Source organism: Cryptotermes secundus, unplaced genomic scaffold (assembly GCF_002891405.2).
Source record: "Cryptotermes secundus unplaced genomic scaffold, Csec_1.0 scaffold1385, whole genome shotgun sequence".
NCBI classification, from domain to species: domain Eukaryota; kingdom Metazoa; phylum Arthropoda; class Insecta; order Blattodea; family Kalotermitidae; genus Cryptotermes; species Cryptotermes secundus.
In genome coordinates, this window is record NW_019729915.1 from 191,888 (window position 1) to 211,790 (window position 19,903).

General features: G+C 38.0%; 1 protein-coding gene across 1 annotated transcript; it reads left to right on the top strand.

Moving 5' to 3' along the window:
* Positions 1–94: 94 nt before the first annotated feature.
* On the top strand, positions 95–19,373 carry LOC111865855 (putative inorganic phosphate cotransporter). The gene is made up of 11 exons (XM_033752008.1): positions 95–1,180; positions 1,407–1,565; positions 6,975–7,177; positions 9,495–9,731; positions 10,427–10,514; positions 12,248–12,468; positions 13,262–13,417; positions 14,349–14,481; positions 15,644–15,885; positions 17,497–17,659; positions 18,495–19,373. The coding sequence occupies exons 1-11, from the start codon at positions 922–924 to the stop codon at positions 18,512–18,514; spliced, it is 1,881 nt and encodes a 626-aa protein (XP_033607899.1). The 5' UTR covers positions 95–921; the 3' UTR covers positions 18,515–19,373.
* Positions 19,374–19,903: the final 530 nt, after the last annotated feature.

Below are 19,903 nucleotides of genomic sequence, written 5' to 3' on the forward strand. Positions count from 1 at the left end.
CATCTTATTTTATTGACATTCTTACTCACATATGACATCTCTCCTAGAATTTTATGTATTACATTTATTCCTACATCTTACCTCTGACATCTCTCCTGTATTCCAGGTTGCACTTGTGTATGAAGTGGAGAATTTAGATCTCCAAGTAACAACACCCATCAAATGCCTTGGGAATGGTACATAAATTGTGGTTACATAGTTAGCATGTCTGCTCTGTACAGTGGAGTTTTTCATGGTTTTTCTGTTTCTCCTGGAAGTTCTTAAGATATTAGTTTAAATTAGATTGCAGCAGTTTCCTTTTAGATCCTTTCCAATTCTTCATTTGCAATTATCCTACCATTCAACCCTGTGACATATGTAGTTAAAAAGCATATTTAAATGCCTCAAGAATAATCAATGCTGGATAGAAATAGGGCTTGTTGGTTTCATTCCCAGAAATATTTTGTGAATGATTCTAAGTAAGATCAGTTAATACTCAAGGATTCAGCCCAAGAAAATGTCATAAGACACTTGTCTGTGAAACATGAACTGTGGGCTTATATCTGCTACATGTTTATATTTCTTAAGTATTACAACATATCTGTCTAACCAGGGTTTAATTTTTAGCAGGGGCAAGACTTTAACTTTGCCGCCATGTCTCAACTGACAGTGGCCCACCCAGAATTCTCTGAAAAGGGTACCAGGCAGTCTTTCCCCTAACTACCTAATCCCTTCCTTGAGCCAAGGTTAGGTGAGTACAACTACATCTCCACTCCCACATATACTGAGCTGAGTATTTCAAAGAAGAATGGATGAGTACTGTAAAATGTTGGGAAACATGAATTCTAAGCAAAATAACAGTAAAAATATTCTCAATAAAACTAATGCAGTATATTAATATAGTTTCATAATCCTTCATAATAGTGTACACAGATTACATTTATGTCAACCATTCATACCAACTGCCATCTGACGAGAAAATTATTATTAATTCAGTGTTTTAAGGTTGATTTGTACGCCGTTGTAATAAACATTAACCCAATATGTTTGAATTTCCCACTGGCGTATAAATACCAACATTATGTTGAAAGTAGAAACAACCAAATTTTTACGCATTTGCAATGGAATACGTCACTAACCGTCACTAAGGTCAATAACTGTGGGGATGAGGCACGCAGGGTCGTTCCCACGCACCTCTGGCGTAAGTTCAAATCAGCTGTTAGCTGATGTATTTGTTGATGTTCTGCATGCGGAATTATCAGCTGTTTTTATCAGAACAGAATGAGGTGTAGATCCTAACATACATGAAATAACTGTGAGTCACATGGTCAGTGGAACGATGTTTTTTATCAATGCATGATTCACAATGCTGGTATTATCAAGGACGCTGACAGTGAGTTTTGTTCAGGAATTCAAATGATTCGTAGCAGGTGAATGGGGGTGGTGTGCATTGTCCTGTGTCTTTGGCAAAGTGAGAATCGTGAGAATGTCATTTCTGGGAGGCAGAAGTGCAAGCGAGAGAGAAATGGGATTAAGTCATGACGAGGATTTATTGATTTTACCACAAGCATCTGAACCAAGACCTGGTAAGTGTTTTTGAAAGTACTTCGTAAACGTTAATTGATCCGTCATTATAACAGTGTAGCATTGCTATGATGGGCAGCTTCTGTTACGCTATTTATCCAGGTCGTATTTATTGTGTTTTGAAGTAAAAAACCTTGAAAATATGCAGTGTTTCTATTTCGGGGGTGGTATTTTACGACCTTGCCAGTAGCTAGCGGTAGCGAGGTAGCGAGACTGTGGTGTTGAATGGTAAGATGGTGGATGAATAATGAATTGGGAAGGATTTGAAAGGAAACGTTCGTGGATTAATAGAGGTACTATCCCGTCATTTGCCTGGGGGGACTGAGAAAAACCACTAAAACCCTTAGGATTGCCGATGCCCGCCCGAGATTCAAACCGTGTACCTCCCAAATATGAATCCGGAGTGTTGCCACCCTGTTTAGGGCACAGGGTATTTGTAGATTTAGGGACTTCCACTATAACGAAAATAGTTTGTTTACCAGTACATTAAACAAAGGACAACTGGAAAAAATTACATAAACCATATTAAAAATTAATGTTATGGCGAGGAATTACAATTTTTCTTTTTTCCGTGATGAAAGTACAATTCATCAAAGAAGAGGATATTGTCAGCTGGGCCTGAGGAGGTTCTTAGACTTACCACTTTAGTAATATTACAAAGATTTCCTGAAGCTTTACGACCTATCCAATTTTGTAAAATATCTTTCCTACTTTTGTCTATTCCATTTCATTTATATGGTTGACTATGGCAGTGTATAATGAGCACTCTTTCTGTGCTGGCACAAATATGATACAAAAAATATTACTGGTTGTACAATCAGAACTGAAGACGTGTACATACAATCACCTATACTAAAGTAAAGTTTTAAATATTGTCATGTGTCAGGGGTTAACATGTGATGAAAATAACAGATTCTAGTTCAGACGATTCGATTTATTAGCACCTTGGTTACAAGTCCTCTTAATCACACTTAAATACAGCATTGTCGCTGATTTACACACTTTCCGGTTCACCGTTACACACACACTGGGATTGTCTGTCTTCACTAGTCATCTCCTGGTAGTGGATCTGAACACAGAAACTAGCACTTCAAATCACTATGAAGTCTTCTTGCCATTTCGTCTTCAATCACTCTGGAACCTTGGAACTAAAAATTCTTCTGGACTCGCTCCTCCAGGTTATGACTGACTCATAACTGCCCTGAACGAATCCTGTCACTCTTATATAGGTGTGGAACGGATGTGAACCTACAGTAAACACACATCATGTGATTGCTATCCAGCCAGTCTATTGGTGCGGCAGTCAGACCTACAGAAAGCCCCACTTCCTCAATTGTTACATGTTGGATTGTGTTTACAAAGCTGTTGTCTGGCAACATGTTGATCAAATCTGTTTCAATATAATGTATATTTTGCAGATGGAAAGAGCATTTTAAGTAAAGTTTCCTTTCATTTTTTGTATATGTGCCTCTCAGTCCTGTTGTCTGTCAAACAGTGCTGTTAAACAGATTAAGAAGGTGAATAGCATGAATGATTTGATTATTTGTTTCATAATCACCTTTTACAGGATACTTGGCTCTCACTGTTTAAATGTAAAACAAAATCTTATTTAAGCAGGTTATATCCTGGACATAGCATATAATTTTATTTCATTGTTATCATTACTGATGTGACACACAGTGTATCCCATGATAAGGGCTTGAATTTAAATTCTTACTATGTGGATATCCAGATTTCAGGTTAGAGGTAAAGCCCCCGCCCCAACTTAAAATGCAGAGGATATAAGATGATGTAAAGTCCGGTCATGTCTGTCACATACCGTATCAGGACCAATCAGTGATTGTCTCTCCCAGAACGTAGTAATAAGGAAATCAAGTAGTTCTTTCCAAATATTTTCTGTTATGAAGGGTACTTTTTTTTGGGATGTGATGTCATTTCCCCCCATTCTGTCATTTGGCCTCTCTTAATGTTTTCATCTGCCCCCCCAAACCATGCTGATGTTGAAATAGACCCTTTAGGGCTGCCGTTTCCTTATTCCATCTTTCCTTACCTCCCTATACCACATACTTAACATTCATTATTTCTCCCATCCCTCTACCCTGGCAAAATTTCCCTTAAATAAATGAATGAACATATGAGGGGTGGGCCATAATAATCCGGCCCTTGCACCGTGATCTTCAATGATCCATTGTACTTTCCCTTTTGATTAACCCTTTATTAATCATACATTTCAAATGAGATGTAGGACTTTGTTTATGGGGCCATCATAGTAGTCGCTTGGTTCCATAAAGAACTGGCCCAGATGACAGAATCTTAAAATAAGCTATGGCCTCACAATCACATAGGATATGTGTGTGGCAAAATTTTCCTTACAAGGACCTGAGATTCTTGCTCATAAGTCTCGTAGCCTTACCACATCTCTGTAACCATACCACTTTTATTCATGCTCAGCATACTCATTTGCCCTGAAGATGGAGGCAATAAATTACTCTGAAATATCACTAAGTTCTGCCAGATTACAGGACATCACATCCAACTTGTATCGTAGGTGCCGCTGTAAGAACTTGAGGACTTCAAACTTCACATTTTTCATTATGATTTTTGTCATTCTCTGTGCTTTGACGTTAGTTTTTTTCAGTTCATGACATGAATAATTGCTTGTTTCCCTAATCTGTACTATTTCAATACTCATTATAACTGATTCAACACAATGGAAGAAAAGTTTGGAAGATTAGGCTGTCTGAATAAATACAGTGTTTACTAAGGAAATGGTGGTTAGAAATTTGACCTTTGTATTTGTTTCTGTGTAGAGTGTTCCAAGATAGTACAAATACACACACATGTGGCCTTTGTCTCTTGTGATAGTATTTATATATACATAACTGCGTAATACCCTTCCTCTAGGTCTTGACCCTGAAGATTTGAGATGCGGCAGAGATTGTCAGTTGCACAGTTTTTATTAAAAACAGTATGCATAGCTCAGGCAATTAGTAACCAGCTTCCCACTATGGCATTCCAGATCAGGTTATGTGGAATCTGTGGTGGACGAAGTGGCACTGAGCCAGGTTTTCTCTAAGTACTTTAGCTTCCCTGCCAATTCTCATTGAACCAGCTGCTCCACATTCGTTAATTATCCTATCATCAGTGCTACATAGTCTCAACACTGGAAGCAAGTTAGAAATTTTGAGAAAAACACAATTTAAGTCAGAAATCAAGTTGTGAACATTTAATAATTGGGTTTAATTTAAAGCTCAGGTGAATTGTATGTTATTCAATTTTATAAAGAGACCACAGGGAAGACCAAGGTGTAGGTGGGTGGACAATATTAAAATGGATCTTAGAGAGATAGGATGGGATGGTATGGATTGGATAGATCTGGCTCGGGATAGGGACCAGTGGAGGGCTCTTGTGAACACGGTAATGAACCTTCGGGTTCCATAAAATGCGGGGAAATTCTTGAGTAGCTGCAGAATTGGCGGCTCCTCCAGAAGGGCTCAGCTCCATGAGTAAGTAAGTAAAGATTCTTTTATCCCTTATAATGCTATGAGGGAGCCTGGGTAACTCAGCATAGTGACAAGGCTATAGGCTGGTCACCTAGAGAAGCAGGATTCAGTTCCCAGCAACAGTGGAGATTTTTCTCTTCCCGACAACACATACTAGTTTTGGGGCCCATTCTGTCTCTTTCCGCAAGAATAAAGCAGTCAGAGCATGAAGCTGAGTGCTCAGCTCAGTGCAAAGGCCAAGAATATGTGGAGCTGTATCTCTGTTCCTACATATGTCTTCATGGTGTGGTGCTTAAGTAATATCTTATGGTTCAGCTAGGATATCTCATGGGATGGATGGCCAGGCTTCAGTTCCTGGGAGGGTCAAGAGATTATTCTGTAGTGTACAGCATTTGGACTGGCTCTGGCACCCACCCAGCTGCCTGTCCACTGGGTACTGGAGGCTGTATCCTCAGGGGTAAAGTGGCTGGGATGTGAAGCTTACCATTCACCTCCATGTAGTACCGAAGTCAAGAATGGTGGAGCTGTATCTCTGTTGCCCAATATGTCCTCATAGCCAGAGACTTAATTAATTAAGCACAGGGGCAACTTTTACTGCCTCATCTAAGTTTTCAGTCCAAAATTTATTATCAGTGTAACACTAACCATTATGGTGCTTTATATGTGGGTGGTATTAATCTTGACATAGAAATTTGTTATTGTAAGGTTTTCATGGTTTTCCAGGGGTTGGTAATGGTAAATTACGTTACAAATGGTATGAACATTGTGTATAATAAAGACTCCTGCATTTGAAATTATAGAAATGAATACTTATCCTCTTCCAGACCATGCTGTCTACACAGTATATGCTAGCTGATGAAGTAACATCTAGACTCAGTTACGTAAGCTATGCTGATGTTGATATAATAAGTTTAAGTGAACATAAAGAGAGTAAAAAAAAATAAATGCAATCAAACATAGATGTGCCACAGAATGTCATATTGACTGATGTCATTTTTCTTGTGTTGACATTGCAGAATCATACTAGACCATCCTGACAGTGGTTTTATTTTGGCTTTCCTCATCCTCTCGAGGCAGTTCTAGGATTGTACCTTAAATTAGGCTACTGCCTTTTCCTTGCACATTGTCCCCAGTTCACTGTTCAGTATCATCTTATCATTTGACAGTGCATACTCTGAGTCAGTGATAGCAATGAGTACAGTTATGGGCTGGGTGGCCAGGGTTCAATTCCAGGCAGAGTAAGAAATTTTCCTCTTCTCCACAGTGTCCAGACCAGCTCAGGGGTTCACCTAGCCTCCTATCCAGTCGCTACTGGAGGTACTTTCCTCAGGGGTAAAGCATCAAGTGTGTGAAACTGATTACTCACTTCCATCCTGTCCTGAGAGTAAGAATCATTCATGATTCATGATTCATAATTAATTAAGTACAGGCACAGCTTTGTTTTTTTAAGAGATAAGTAATAAATACTTTGGTGGGACAACATTGTTGCCTGGAATTGCAACCATTTCTACTTATCTGTCTCTCCTGAACCCTAAATAGTGATGGGGTATGGGTTGGACTGCTGATGTTGAATTCCTGGCAGGGAAAGGGTTTTTGTCTTTTCCACAGGATTCAGACTGGCTCTGAGGCCCACCCAGTTTCCTGTCCAATGGTAGTTGGGGCAGGGTGGGGGGATAAAACAGCTGGGGCATGTAGCTGACTACTCACCTTCATCCAGTGCTGAGGTCGAATGGTGGAGTTGTATCTCCACTCCCCTATAGGTCTTCATGGCATAGAGCTTAATAAACCCCCTTTTTTTTTTTCAAGAATCTTATCTGAACCCTAAAATATACATAGCCAAGGGTGGTCACTTTTAAATCTTGTAAAATTGTAAAAGCAATTTCCTGTAGTGTGCTGTTTGTGTTTCAGTACAAGACATATCAGGATGTGTGAAGGCACGTTATGTGATGGCTCTGATGGGCTTCCTCGGGTTTGCCATTGTTTATGCAATGAGGGTAAACCTGTCTGTAGTTATTGTTGCTATGGTGAACAACACTGCCATCCCAAAAGCTAATGACTCTGACAGCACGGATGTCTGCGCTATGGAGTTCACAAATGAGACAGTTGTACAGGTGGGATTTAATTTTGTTACATTAATTTGATGTCATCGTTCATTCATGTTTCCACCTGGGTGAGTTATCTTGTGAACTAAATGTTATCCATTTTTCTTTGCTCTCCTGTAAATTTATTCTTCTTTTATATATGTCAGTTCCTTCTTTCCTCTTTTACTGATGTCTCATCATTCCTAGATATTTTTCCATTCATTGTGTCACATGTATTTAACATGAAGAGCTCTATCTTCTGAGATATAATACTGTGTAGTCTGTTCAGAGTGAACTGATTACACAATGTTATATAATAGAAGATAAAACTGTTCGTATTTTAATGTTGTTTAATTTATAGTTTTTCACATACAGCATATTCCTGCTTTATGGAATGGATAGCAATAATGGTTTTGAGTTTTTTTTTTGCTTATGGGAGGGGGGGTGGAGTCCAGGGTCCACTCGGAATATCAGCCACTGATTGGCCTATTGTACCTGCTCTGGGTGATTATGATAATGGAGAATCTGGTGGAATGAAGATTGGCAGGGGAAACCGAAGTACTCAGAGAAAATCTGCCCCAGCGCCACTTTGTCCACCACAAATCCCACTTGACCAGACCCGGGATTGAACCCGGGCTGCCGCTGTGGGAAGCCAATGACTAAATGCGTGAGCCGTAGCATGGCTAATGGTTTTGAGCTATAGTCAGGAGATGTCCAGTTTGAATCTTGGCCAGGACTCCAGCTATCCTTAGTTTTCCATAGTTTTCTTCAGTCCCTGTAGGCATATGCAGGATAGTACCTTAATTTAAGTCATAGCCAGTTCCTTCCACATCCTTTCCAATTCATTATTTACTATCATGCAATCACATAACACTGTAGGTCGGAGTTACAGACAGTGCAGTTAACTAAATTACAAGACTAAGGAAAGGACATGTGGCATATAGACCCGTTGCAAAGCGATGAATCTGTAAACAGCAACTGTTTCTGGCAATGGCTCAGTATACACATTCCCATTGCTAGGCATCAAATTCTTAATAATGCAAGAATTGGACTGCAACAGTAGAAGTGGGGTGTTTTCTGTGTGGTCTGTGCCAAGAAGTAGATAACCAACAAGGTGAAAGAAGACATAGAGAATATAAGAGGCTTAAACTTGGTGGTAGTCAAGCATATGACCGTTCAAATGACTAATCTGCCATTGTAGCATAAGATATGTAAGATAGGCACGATCTGCTCTGTAAAGCATGTACTGACAGAGGACTTGTGTGTAGTGCAAAAGGAAGAATTTTCAATAACATGTTATGTACGCAAAAATGTACACTTGATGAAAGACCAAGCATGTTCATAAGAGACAAACCCATCTTCTCATCAGAGAGGATGTTACATAAGGACTATTACAGTATGCATTCAATTGAAGAAAGCTCTGGTCGTGGGTCTCAAGGGGCTGGACACCAAGACAAACTGATTGGCAGTAAACCACCAGTCATAAAGTAACTTTGACACTAAGTAGTTAGCCAGTTCTGCTCAGCAGGCTGTAAAGAGAGGACTTGAGGATGTGACGTTGAAGAATCTGTGCTGTTAGAAGCCATTGCCATGGAACGGTTGGTAAAGACACAGCAGGATGTAAAAGGGCTTAGCGGGTGCTGTGATGATTTGTGAATTGTGGAGGTTGGCAGTGGCACAGTAATTGCTTGTAGTTCCAAGTCGTATGTATAAGTGGGCAATAAATCCAATCCAAAAACCCCATCTATAGTCACTCAAAATCATGACAATATTATCTGTAAACAAATCTGAATAATTTTGTATGATTGTTCCTTTATTTAGTAAACAGTGCATTCAGCTTAAATTTAATATTTCATGATTTGCAGAAAATCTTAATTTTTGTGTTCATGTGTATCCCTTGTTCATACAGTAGCATCTGTGATGTTTTGAATTCAAAGATCCATCTGCATTTTGAGTAATTTTATCAGAAATATGCATTCTTGACATTCATGGTCATCTTAATTTCCATGAATATGTTTCTTCTTGGTTTTTTAATTTTTGAGTTATAATTATGGGCTTCTGAGACATGATGTTGTGCAGTTTGGAAGATGCTTACCAACATTCTGCAGGGACCTCCTATTTCTATTTTCAGGGTCTACCCTGAAAAAGGCAACAGATTCCTTCAAAATGTTAGTACCTATATCTACCAGACTACACAATATCACATTGCAGAAGATTATAATGTTAATATTCACTGTTTTGAGAATGTAAAAAATTAAATATTTTTGTTACTTGGATGTTATTAGGCCTGTGTTATAGAAAACCAATGTACGCACCTTAGTAATGAGTCCTCTCTGTTCTCTTGCAGCCGGAGGGAGAATTTGTATGGGATGAAAGTGTCCAAGGTATAATTCTTGGTTCCTTCTTTTATGGATATGTTGTGACTCAAATCCCAGGAGGACGACTTGCAGAACTTTATGGAGGGAAATTAGTGTTTGGTCTTGGTGTTTTGATCACTGGCATTCTCACTACCTTAAGCCCTCTGGCAGCTAAGCTAGGAACATCTTTTTTTATTGTTATTCGCGTCTTGGAAGGACTTGGTGAGGTAAGACATGCAATAGAAAAGAATGCCGTATTACTTCAAATATAAGACAAATTCTGCACATTTTCCCTGGTGAAATATTGAGGCTCATCTTAAATTCAAGGAATTATTTACCAGTTTGCAAATTATCCATGGAGTAGCCTGAAAAGAACCTATCATAAACACACTCAGAGTGTTATGAAGCCACATCCACCCCCACCTTTAACTGGGAGTCAACCCACAACTTTCAGTTCAGTCATTACCCAAGATTCTTATCATTCAGGTGTGTTCAGTTTCCTATCAGATTTTACCCATGGAAAAACGTTTTACTTATGATGCCACCTTCAAAAGAAAAGTTATTCTGTGTGCTGAAAATATAGGTAATCATGCAGCAGGTAGGAAGTATACAGTAAGTGAGGCATGTGTACACCATTGGCAAAGTATAAAAACAAGACTGTTTTCATGTCTGACAAATAGAAAGTCTTTTTCTGGATCAAGGAAAGGGAGAAATCCGTAGATTGATGCCCCAATTTCTTTGGGTATATCAAACATTCATGAAATAAAGGATTGCCTGTAACTACATTTACTGTTTAAATTAAGCAGCAGCATGTCCATGCTCTGTATTTCTGTGTGGCCCGTGCATTTGTTAACAATAGTTTGTTTATCCCTACATATATTTGTTTTTAATTTTTTGTTTAATATATTGTCGCATGTTTCAGGGTGTTACATTTCCATCCATGCATGTGATGTTGGCTCGTTGGATACCCCCATCAGAAAGAAGCAAGTTTTCTGCCTATGTGTATGCAGGTAAGTAACAGGCTAAACATGTTGGAAGGTAAATAAAGAACATAATTTTTTTTTAATTCGCTTAGTTGGGGGGGGGGGGGAGTCCAACTGGGTCCACTCAGCACAGTGACCACTGATTGGCCTATTGTAGCCTGCCCTGGGTGATTATGATGATGGAGAATTTGGTGGAATCAAGATTGGCAGAGGAAACTGAAGCACTCGGAGAAAACCCACCCCAGCGCTACTTTGTCTATCACAAATCCCCACTTGACCAGACCCGAGATCGAACCCAGGCCGCCGCAGTGGGAAGCGAGCGACTAACCACTTGAGCTATGGCGTGGCCATTATAAAGTACATAACCATCATAAGTTAGTAATATATATTTGTGTGTGTGTGTGTCTCATAATTAGTAATTCTCGGATATATCAAATTTACTCAGTACCACATAATGTGTGATTTCCAATGGTGAACATATTTTTCTTTTTAATAAAGATTTTTATTATAATAAATGATATTGTCATAATTACAATTTGCTGTAGCTTGAAAAATTTAAAGGTGTGAAAGTTGGTCCTTGCATGCCGAGAAGGTTCATTTTGGTTATATTGAGAAATATTATAAAAAAAAAAGGTGTGAGTAACAAGTAAATTGAAGTCCCCATTTAATAATTATCATTTTAAGATTTTCTCTCATTTTCAGTGGACTCTACCCACTCATCTAAGTGTTAAATTCTTTCTGTTAAGGGTTTTCCTCAGTTCACGTCCCTTGATGAGTAGATAAACTTAAATGGGTTTTCATTGTAATGTAAAAGAAAGATATCTCAGATTTAGTTTAATGTTTTGTATATTTTGATAAAAACAGGATTTACAGTCTTTTATGTGTGTGAGTGGCATCTGCATTTTTGGAACCGAGCCAGGTACATGAATCCTTTAGAGCACCATTTGTAATATTTATACCATCCCTCTGTAAAATTAAAACACTTCACAATTTATGCGCAGAGTGAATTTATGTATTTCATATCATTCTCAGAGTGAACCGCTCTTACTTCCCTAATAAACCCTAATTGATTGGTCGTTATGATGGAGATGCAGTATGTGTTTTATGTGGTACAAAATGTATGTTTAAATATGAGATGAATTTCAGGCTTTGGAAAGGTAACTACATAATAAGTGAACATGATGTCCAAGGTATTCCATGGTGCAGGATCTTCATGAACATTTGAAAGTTACTCACATGGTCAAGAATTCCTTGTCTTTTTTCACGGAGCCAGAAGATAATTAACATATTCTCATAATCTTGGTTTCCCAAATGTTTCTGTCTCTTATAAATTAAATTTGAAATGACTGAAGATCTGAGGAAACTAGTTAAATAAAGATGTCATTCAGTCCTGAAAATTTAATGATTTGCAGTTAACTGTTACTAAGGATGATATATAAGGGCCGCGCCATAGCTGAAGCGGTTAGTCATTGGCTTCCCACCGTGGCAGACCGGGTTCGATCCCGGATCTGGTCAAGAGGGATTTGTGGTGGACAAAGTGGTGTTGGGGCAGGTTTTCTCTGAGTACTTTGGTTTCCCCTGCCAATCTTCATTCCACCAATTGCTCCACAATCACACTCACCTATCATCTGGGGCTGGTACAGTAGGCCAGAAGTGACCGCAGTACAAGGGCCTTAGTCCCACCCCACTAGCAAAAAAAAAAAGGATGATACATAGTATTTCTGTATTAAGTACTATCCAGTTTATGTTCTTTGTTTCAGGTTCAAATTTTGGAACAATAATATCAATGCCTTTATCGGGTTATTTATGTTCCCTGGAGTTCCTAGGAGGGTGGCCACTGTCATTTTATATATTTGGAGGTCTTGGAGTTGTTTGGTTTATGGTATGGCTGTTTGTAGTGTATGATACACCAGCTTTACATCCCTATATCTCAATTCAAGAGAAGAACCATATAATTTCACAAGTTGGAGATAATCACTTGGTTAGTACTTTTCATAGTAAATGTTCCTTTACTTTGAATGGCCAGTTCCTTTTTAGAGTATGATGTTGGTCAGTATATTAGCTTCTTTGTCACTTTCATGTTTCCACTTCAGGGTTTTTATTTATTTATTTATATATATATATATACACAGATAATACTTGTGACTGTGATTACATTAAAGTCAAGCCTGTCATGGATTCCACATTAAGTTATTGATCACCTCTGTCATTATCTACATCTTCATTATCATCTTATTAATGGGCAAATTGAAATATTAATTTTTCTGTTTAAAAATAGGAATTGCCAGTTTACTTTTGCAATATGGGCAGAGATAGATTGATCAAACACCATACCTTGTGGCATAACATTTTAAAACACAGTTGAATTAGGTTTGTGATGATGACAACAGAAAAAGAATATATATATATATATATATACACCAGTGTATACCCCAGTTTGGATAATACATAATTTGCCTCCCTCCCCCAATTATTGCTAATATAAATTTAATATTTACAGGTCTAATAAATAGTAAAACCACACCACAAAGTCATGATTATCAACATTACACATCCTATGTTACATTGACTACCTGTTCTATATTTTGTAAAATATAGATCATCATTAATTCCTCCTCTCGGCTTCTGTGAATTGTTTCTGCTGTTTATTTGATTTCTGTCATAATTGAGTAATACATGAGAAATGAAAATGCATATAGTGCAAAATCATAAGAAAGGAGGCCATATATTTTTACATTATGAGTCATGCACTGTCTTAATTAATATATTTTCAGGAAGAAGGCAGAAGCATACCTTGGAAGTCAATCTTGACATGCGTTCCATTATGGGCTATACTGGTGACTCAGTGTGGTATGTCTTGGATATTTTATACACAACTGACAGAGTTGCCAACCTATATGAAGAATGTTCTACAATTTGACATCACACAAGTAAGTATTCATAGTTCATGTGCCAAGATTTGGGAGGTCCATGTCAGTTCCAGTACAAATTAATTACTAAAGCTCTCACTTCCTTCAGAAGGATGCTAGATAATGCCACAGTGTCGGCAGTGACTACTCTGCATAACATTTATTTACATGTTCGTAACCCTTGTATATACCTCTTGAAGGGAATGGTGACCTGGTGAGATCTGTGACATATTGTATTGCAATACAATGCATGCAGTCACAAGGGAAGGACATAACACAGAACACAATATACACAAGAATATAGGAAGAGTACTCCCATAGGAGAGGATTGACATAACTCGCGAGTTTGAAGTGCAACATATAGATGATAAATCTTGAAAAGTTTTAATATATAAAGTTTATTATTATACATGACATATATACATTTTAATCATTTTATAAAGGAGACATGATGGCATACAGTGCAATGGTTTGACGTAAATAAAACCACACCTGAAGATGGCACATTAGTGCTGAAACATGTAGTGAAGAGAAAAGTGAAATTGTATGCACTGTAAGACGGTTGGTACAAATACAGATCATGAACACTGAAGTAACAGTATTATAATTAATCATATTGTTAATTGTGTTATTATTTTTGTAATTTATAATAATTATTAATTGGTACTTTTATTACTTTAATAGATTATTACTAAATTTGTGTTGAAAGGCCACAGATAGCTTCAGTTCTTTCACTGATCTGGTCAAAAATGACGTATATTCAGAAAGGTTAGTATTTTGAAGTGAGGTATCGCATACAAAACATATAAAGGGTTAATCTTGTTTTTACAAAGAATGTGTTAACATTGTGTTTTACAGTATGTTTGCATTGTGTTATGTATATTTGTTTATGGAAGAACATACACTTACTTTCATATCTGTGAAATGTTGTAGTTTTAAAATTTTGTTTCAGGACAGTATGCTGTCTACGTTGCCATATATAACCAGCTGGCTGTTTGGAATAGGATTTAGCCATATTGCCGACTGGCTGGTCTTAAAGGGCTATCTGTCTGTCCTTAATTCCTATAAAACATTCAATTCTATAGGTATGTAAAGTTAATTTTCTGGGATCCCAAAGTCTACTTCAGTCTCTTGATCCCCAAATTTCATCATCTAAGGAAAGGAATGGTGTTTAGCCCTGGAGTACATGTATTCTGAGTGCTATTTTGCATACCCCTGTCTGTTGTGTAATTGCTTTGTAAGAATAGTTTCATGTTTAATACATATCCACAGTAAATGAACATTGAGAACAAAGTTCTGTTCTTGTTAATGAACTGTAGTCTTTTAGGATCTCTGAATACAGAGTACCTGAAAAGATATCCCTTGGAAGGCCTAGGTGTTGAATGGAAGATCACCATTTGCCATGCCGTGCATTAGATTGGATTCCAGTAGGACAGTGGAAAGAGGGAAATCATGAAACATATGGAAAATATATAATATAATGAATTTGGGAGTGAGACCTATCTGACAAAACTGCATAAAATGGCAAAAGATAGATATTTGGTATGAGGAAGCATTAAAGGGAAGAAACCTTGAAGAAGAAAAATACGGTATAGGAGGGTGTGGACTTGTTTTTATTTGAGTATAAGGACCTGTGGCAGGGACCATACAGCAATAACTTTTGGGTTCCATAAAAGGTAGGGACTTCTTCTCTTGCTGAGTAACAGTTCTCTCACTTCCATATAGTTAGGTAGGAAGGTAGGTAGGTAAAGGTTTTAATATTGTAATATTTTCAGTGCAGCATATTCCTGCTGATTTTACAACTTTAATTACATTTGTTTATTGTATCTAATACTCAGGATTGTAATCAAGTTTTCTACCTCTGTATGTAATAGTGCTCATAGTATGTGGCATTGAATTTCCTATGTATGTTTTCTTTTGAAATTGAGATCGCTCAGTCAGTGTAGCAACTTCACTATGGGCTGGATACTCAGAGAATTTGGATTCAATTCCCAGCAGGAGTTAGAGATGTTTCTCTTGTCCACAGCATCCCAAATAACTCCAGGGCCCACCCAGCCTCCTGTCTAGTAATTATCTGGTGGCTCATTCCGCTGGGACTAAAGCAACAGTAGCATGAAGCAGACTACTCACCTCCATCTCATGTCAAGGTTAAGAAACTGTGAAGCTATACCTCTGCTCCCCTCCTATGTCTTAATGTTATGGTGGTTAATGAAGCAGAGGAGTAACTTTATGGGTGCTTTCTTTCAGGTATGGTAATACCATCTCTTGGTTTGGTGGCTGTAGCTTGGGTCGGATGTGATCGTCTGGCTGTCATGCTCTTACTGGCTATTGCAGGAGGCTTTAGTGGTGCTGTTTATGCTGGAAATCAGATGAATCATATTGCCCTTAGTCCACATTTTGCTGGGACTATGTATGGTATCACAAATGCTGCAGCCAATACATGCGGCTTCCTTGCTCCGTATGCAATAGGCTTGTTAATTAATGGGAATGTGAGTGTTAACGCACTTGTTGATAAGCATCTGTTGGCAGAAATAAGATGATGCTGCAGTTCTTGTCTATTTACATTTATGTGTATTTTCACTTCACCTCCCTGTAGGGCTGGATATAAAACATGTCACACATTACAAATTCATGATGACTACACATCATATGTCCTTGGTCCAATAAAGTATATCATCAGGCCTCACGCAGACAGCACAAGCTGTCAAGACACACACAGGCCATGGAAAAACCATTGTCAAATTTGACCCTGAACAAAATCCCTCATGTCCATGATTTATTTAATCCGTCTTGCAGTGCATACCCTCATCTATCTCCTTCTCTCACTCGCACTACATGTTTCGGCACAAAAATGCCATCCCCAGGTGCTTACTCAATCCACGCCAAACTAGTTCATTGCATGCCTTGTCCTCACATTAAAATAACTAAAATATATATCTATCATATACATTGACAAATGTCAAACGTTAAAAATATTAACATTGTTCAGGATTCCTGATCGCTACGTCGCATCTTACTACGCCAGTCACGCCCATCCTACTCTGTTGGAGCACTTCTTCACTATCGTGTGTATTGTGTTTTTGTTGTGTCTTGCTCTTGTGACTGCGTGTGTTATACTGTTGGGCTTGCTGGGTATGTGTGTCTATATATATTTTAGTTATTTTAATGTGAGGACAAGGCATGCAATGAACTAGTTTGGCATGGATTGAGTAAGCACCTGAGGATGGCATTTTTGTGCCGAAACATGTAGTGCGAGTGAGAGAAGGAGATAGATGAGTGTATGCACTGCAAGACGGATTAAATAAATCATGGACTTTAATCAGTGCAACAGGACGCTAAAATATAACAAAATCCCTCATATTTACAACCGTAACTCTATGCTGCACAGTTGCACACCTTGCCATACAGGTTAGGCTGTTGTTATTTCATAATACTTTATTAATTCATGAGATTACATATGCTCACTGAGATGTGAGAAAGTGGTTGTGTCTAATTTTAAGGTACTGTCACAATATTTATTCAGAAGCACTGAATAAAACCATGAAAAGGAATAGCTGGTCTCCAGCCAAGTTTCAAACCAGATATCCTCCAAATTTTTATCAGAAGCCACTTGGTAGTAAATTTATCCACTCCTAATGGTGGAGAAGTATTTCAGAGAGTTCTTCACACTTTTTGGTCTTAGTTTTGGATTTTGGCTGGACTGCATTATATCCTGTTTCTTTTTTGTATGTTGTAAATATGCACTGACCACATTTATCTAGGTCTTTTTCTATAATGGACTCTTATGTCAAACTTTTCTAAAATATCTTTAATATTGGGTCCTATGTATTTGAACTATATATTTATTTGTAGTGTACTTCAACGTATTCATATGTACACAAGATTTCTCTTCTGTGAGGTTGCATACACAATGTATGACATACCCTGGTTTTTAGAGTGGATGGATTTCACTCTTGCTCTTACATTAGATGCACTGGACCTGGGAAACTGCAGTGCTAGTGGCAGAAATCTGGTCAGAAGCTCACAAATTGGGAATTCAGTTTGCACTGGATAAAAGTTGACAAGATATTCATGATAAAATTGTCTTTTGTCACTTTCAGGACACTCTGACTCAGTGGCGTAAGGTATTCTACATAGCAGCAGCCGTGACCATAGTTGGAAATCTGTTCTATGTTGTGTTTGCTTCAGCAACAGAACAGTCTTGGAGCTTGGAAATTTCAAACAAAATTAAAGATGAAAAGGAAAAGGAAATTAACAGAGCAAGTGAGTGCATCTCTTCTGTATCCTTTGTCATTATTTCATTAACCATCTCCACAACGTGCATAGATAACAGTTTTTTTTTATTGCTAGTGGGGTGGGACTAAATCCCTTGTACTGCGGCCACTTCTGGCCTATTGTACCAGCCCCAGATGATAGGTGAGGGTGATTGTGGAGCAGTTGGTGGAATGAAGATAGGCAGGGGAAACTGAAGTACTCAGAGAAAACCTTCCCCTGCGCCACTTTGTCCACCACAAATCCCACTTGACCAGACCCGGGATCGAACCCGGGTCACCACGTTGGGAAGCCAGTGACTAACCGCTTGAGCTATGGCACGGCCTTAGATAACAGTTTAATAGTAACCGAACTATATGTTTTATTTTCTAAAATGATGAAATATCTATATCAAGTATTAATGGTCATCAGGTGAACATTTTAAGTCTTTGTCTTCTGTCTTGACTTACTCTGTGACCAGCCAAGTACTGTGTCAGAGATGAAGCCACCAACTCAGAGACAAAGAATGTGAAAATGTGCTGCCTGCTCAGGACTGTTACACCGTAGGGGGGGATGCTGGGAATGAGAGGGAGAATTGGTTGAATGATGATTAGTAGGGGAAAACCAAAGAACTCGAGAGAAAAAGCTACTGCAGTGCCACTGTGTACACATAATCCATGGTGAAAAGCCAGTTTTGTATTATTTTTGCTCTCTCTCTAATCTGACTACTGGCTTCTGAACTAACAATAAACCCTCTAACTGTAAGCCTTCTAACTAGGTTCGATTTATATCTAGCTTCACCTTATTTTGTGTGTTTATCTCAACATTTGTTTTTTTTTTCTTGCAGATTCCATTCAACAACCATGACTTGGAATATAGAAGAATTTATTTTATGTATTTGTATAGTATATTGCCATGTCTGTGATATTGTGGTGAACTTATTTTGATACAGTAATGGATAGTATTTTGGTAATATTAGCAGTTCCTCGATCCATTCTTCAGATCATGAATCCGAAGATGGTTTTGATAGGTTCAGAGCAACCTGTTTTGTCCATTTTGACTTCACTATAATAACCAGGGAGAAACAGAATATATTGGCTTCTTATGAAGTAATTTAGTGTGAATTTTCAAACATTTTCAATACCAAAGGTAAAAATATCTCAGAATTTGTATTGCGTATGTAGCCTGTTTCTCATTGTGCTTTGACACTAATTTTATCATTTATACCTACAATGAAATCTCAGTTGAATGCAGTTTAGGGGAAGGTTACAATTTTATCTTCAAATATTAAAAATTTTACATTTAAATTATGTTGAATTTAATCACAGTTTTTTGAGTAGTTGGACGTCACTCTCCAAATTTAAACCACCATTCAATTTACATCACAATTTTAACTTTCTTCTCGTCTGTCAGCCACACTGGATTACTTAGCAGGATTGCTGGATGAGGGATCATAGCTGGTTTAAGGGGAACAGGGAAGCAACTGGTTGCCACTTTTAATGAGGTATTGATACAGGCATATGCCTGCTGAGAATTGTAGAAATCATAAAAGACCTCAGTCAGATAACTTCTGCTGACAAAAAGTGAAACCAGATGCCTCTAAATGTAAAACTAATGCTCTGCCACCTGATCTATTCTTTGTACACTATGTAAATATAGTGTTCACATGTAACACTCTGCGTTAATGTGAGGATAGATTATAGCATGCAAAGTATTTAAAGCTCTATTTGTGTACAGTAAAATTATTTGTATGTCATACAGTTTTTCCACTGATAATTTATGTATGTTTGTACAGCGAATGCCTTACCAAGGAAGCTCTGGAAGGGCTCGGAGACTTCAAACTAGGAGGGCAAATTATTCAAACTGCGAAATATGCAGATGACCTTGTGTTAATGGCTAAGGAAGAAACTGTGCTACAGGGCATGATTGATAGACTGATTGAAATTGGAAGGTGCTGTGGCATGGGAATGAATGTGGAAAAAACAAAAGTAATGAAAATTTCAAGACAACCAACCCCAGTCACAATAAAGATAGACCAAAAACAACTGGAGAATGTGAAATGTTTTAAATATTTGGGTAGCTTGTTAACAGATGACGGAAGGTGTACTAGTGAAATTAAATCCAGGATTGCCATGGCAAAAGCTGCATTTAGCAAGAAGAAGAATCTTTTTACCAGCAAATTGGACTTAAATTTGAGGAAGAAACTAGTGAAATGCTACATTTGGAGCATAGCTCTGTATGGGGCTGAAACATGGA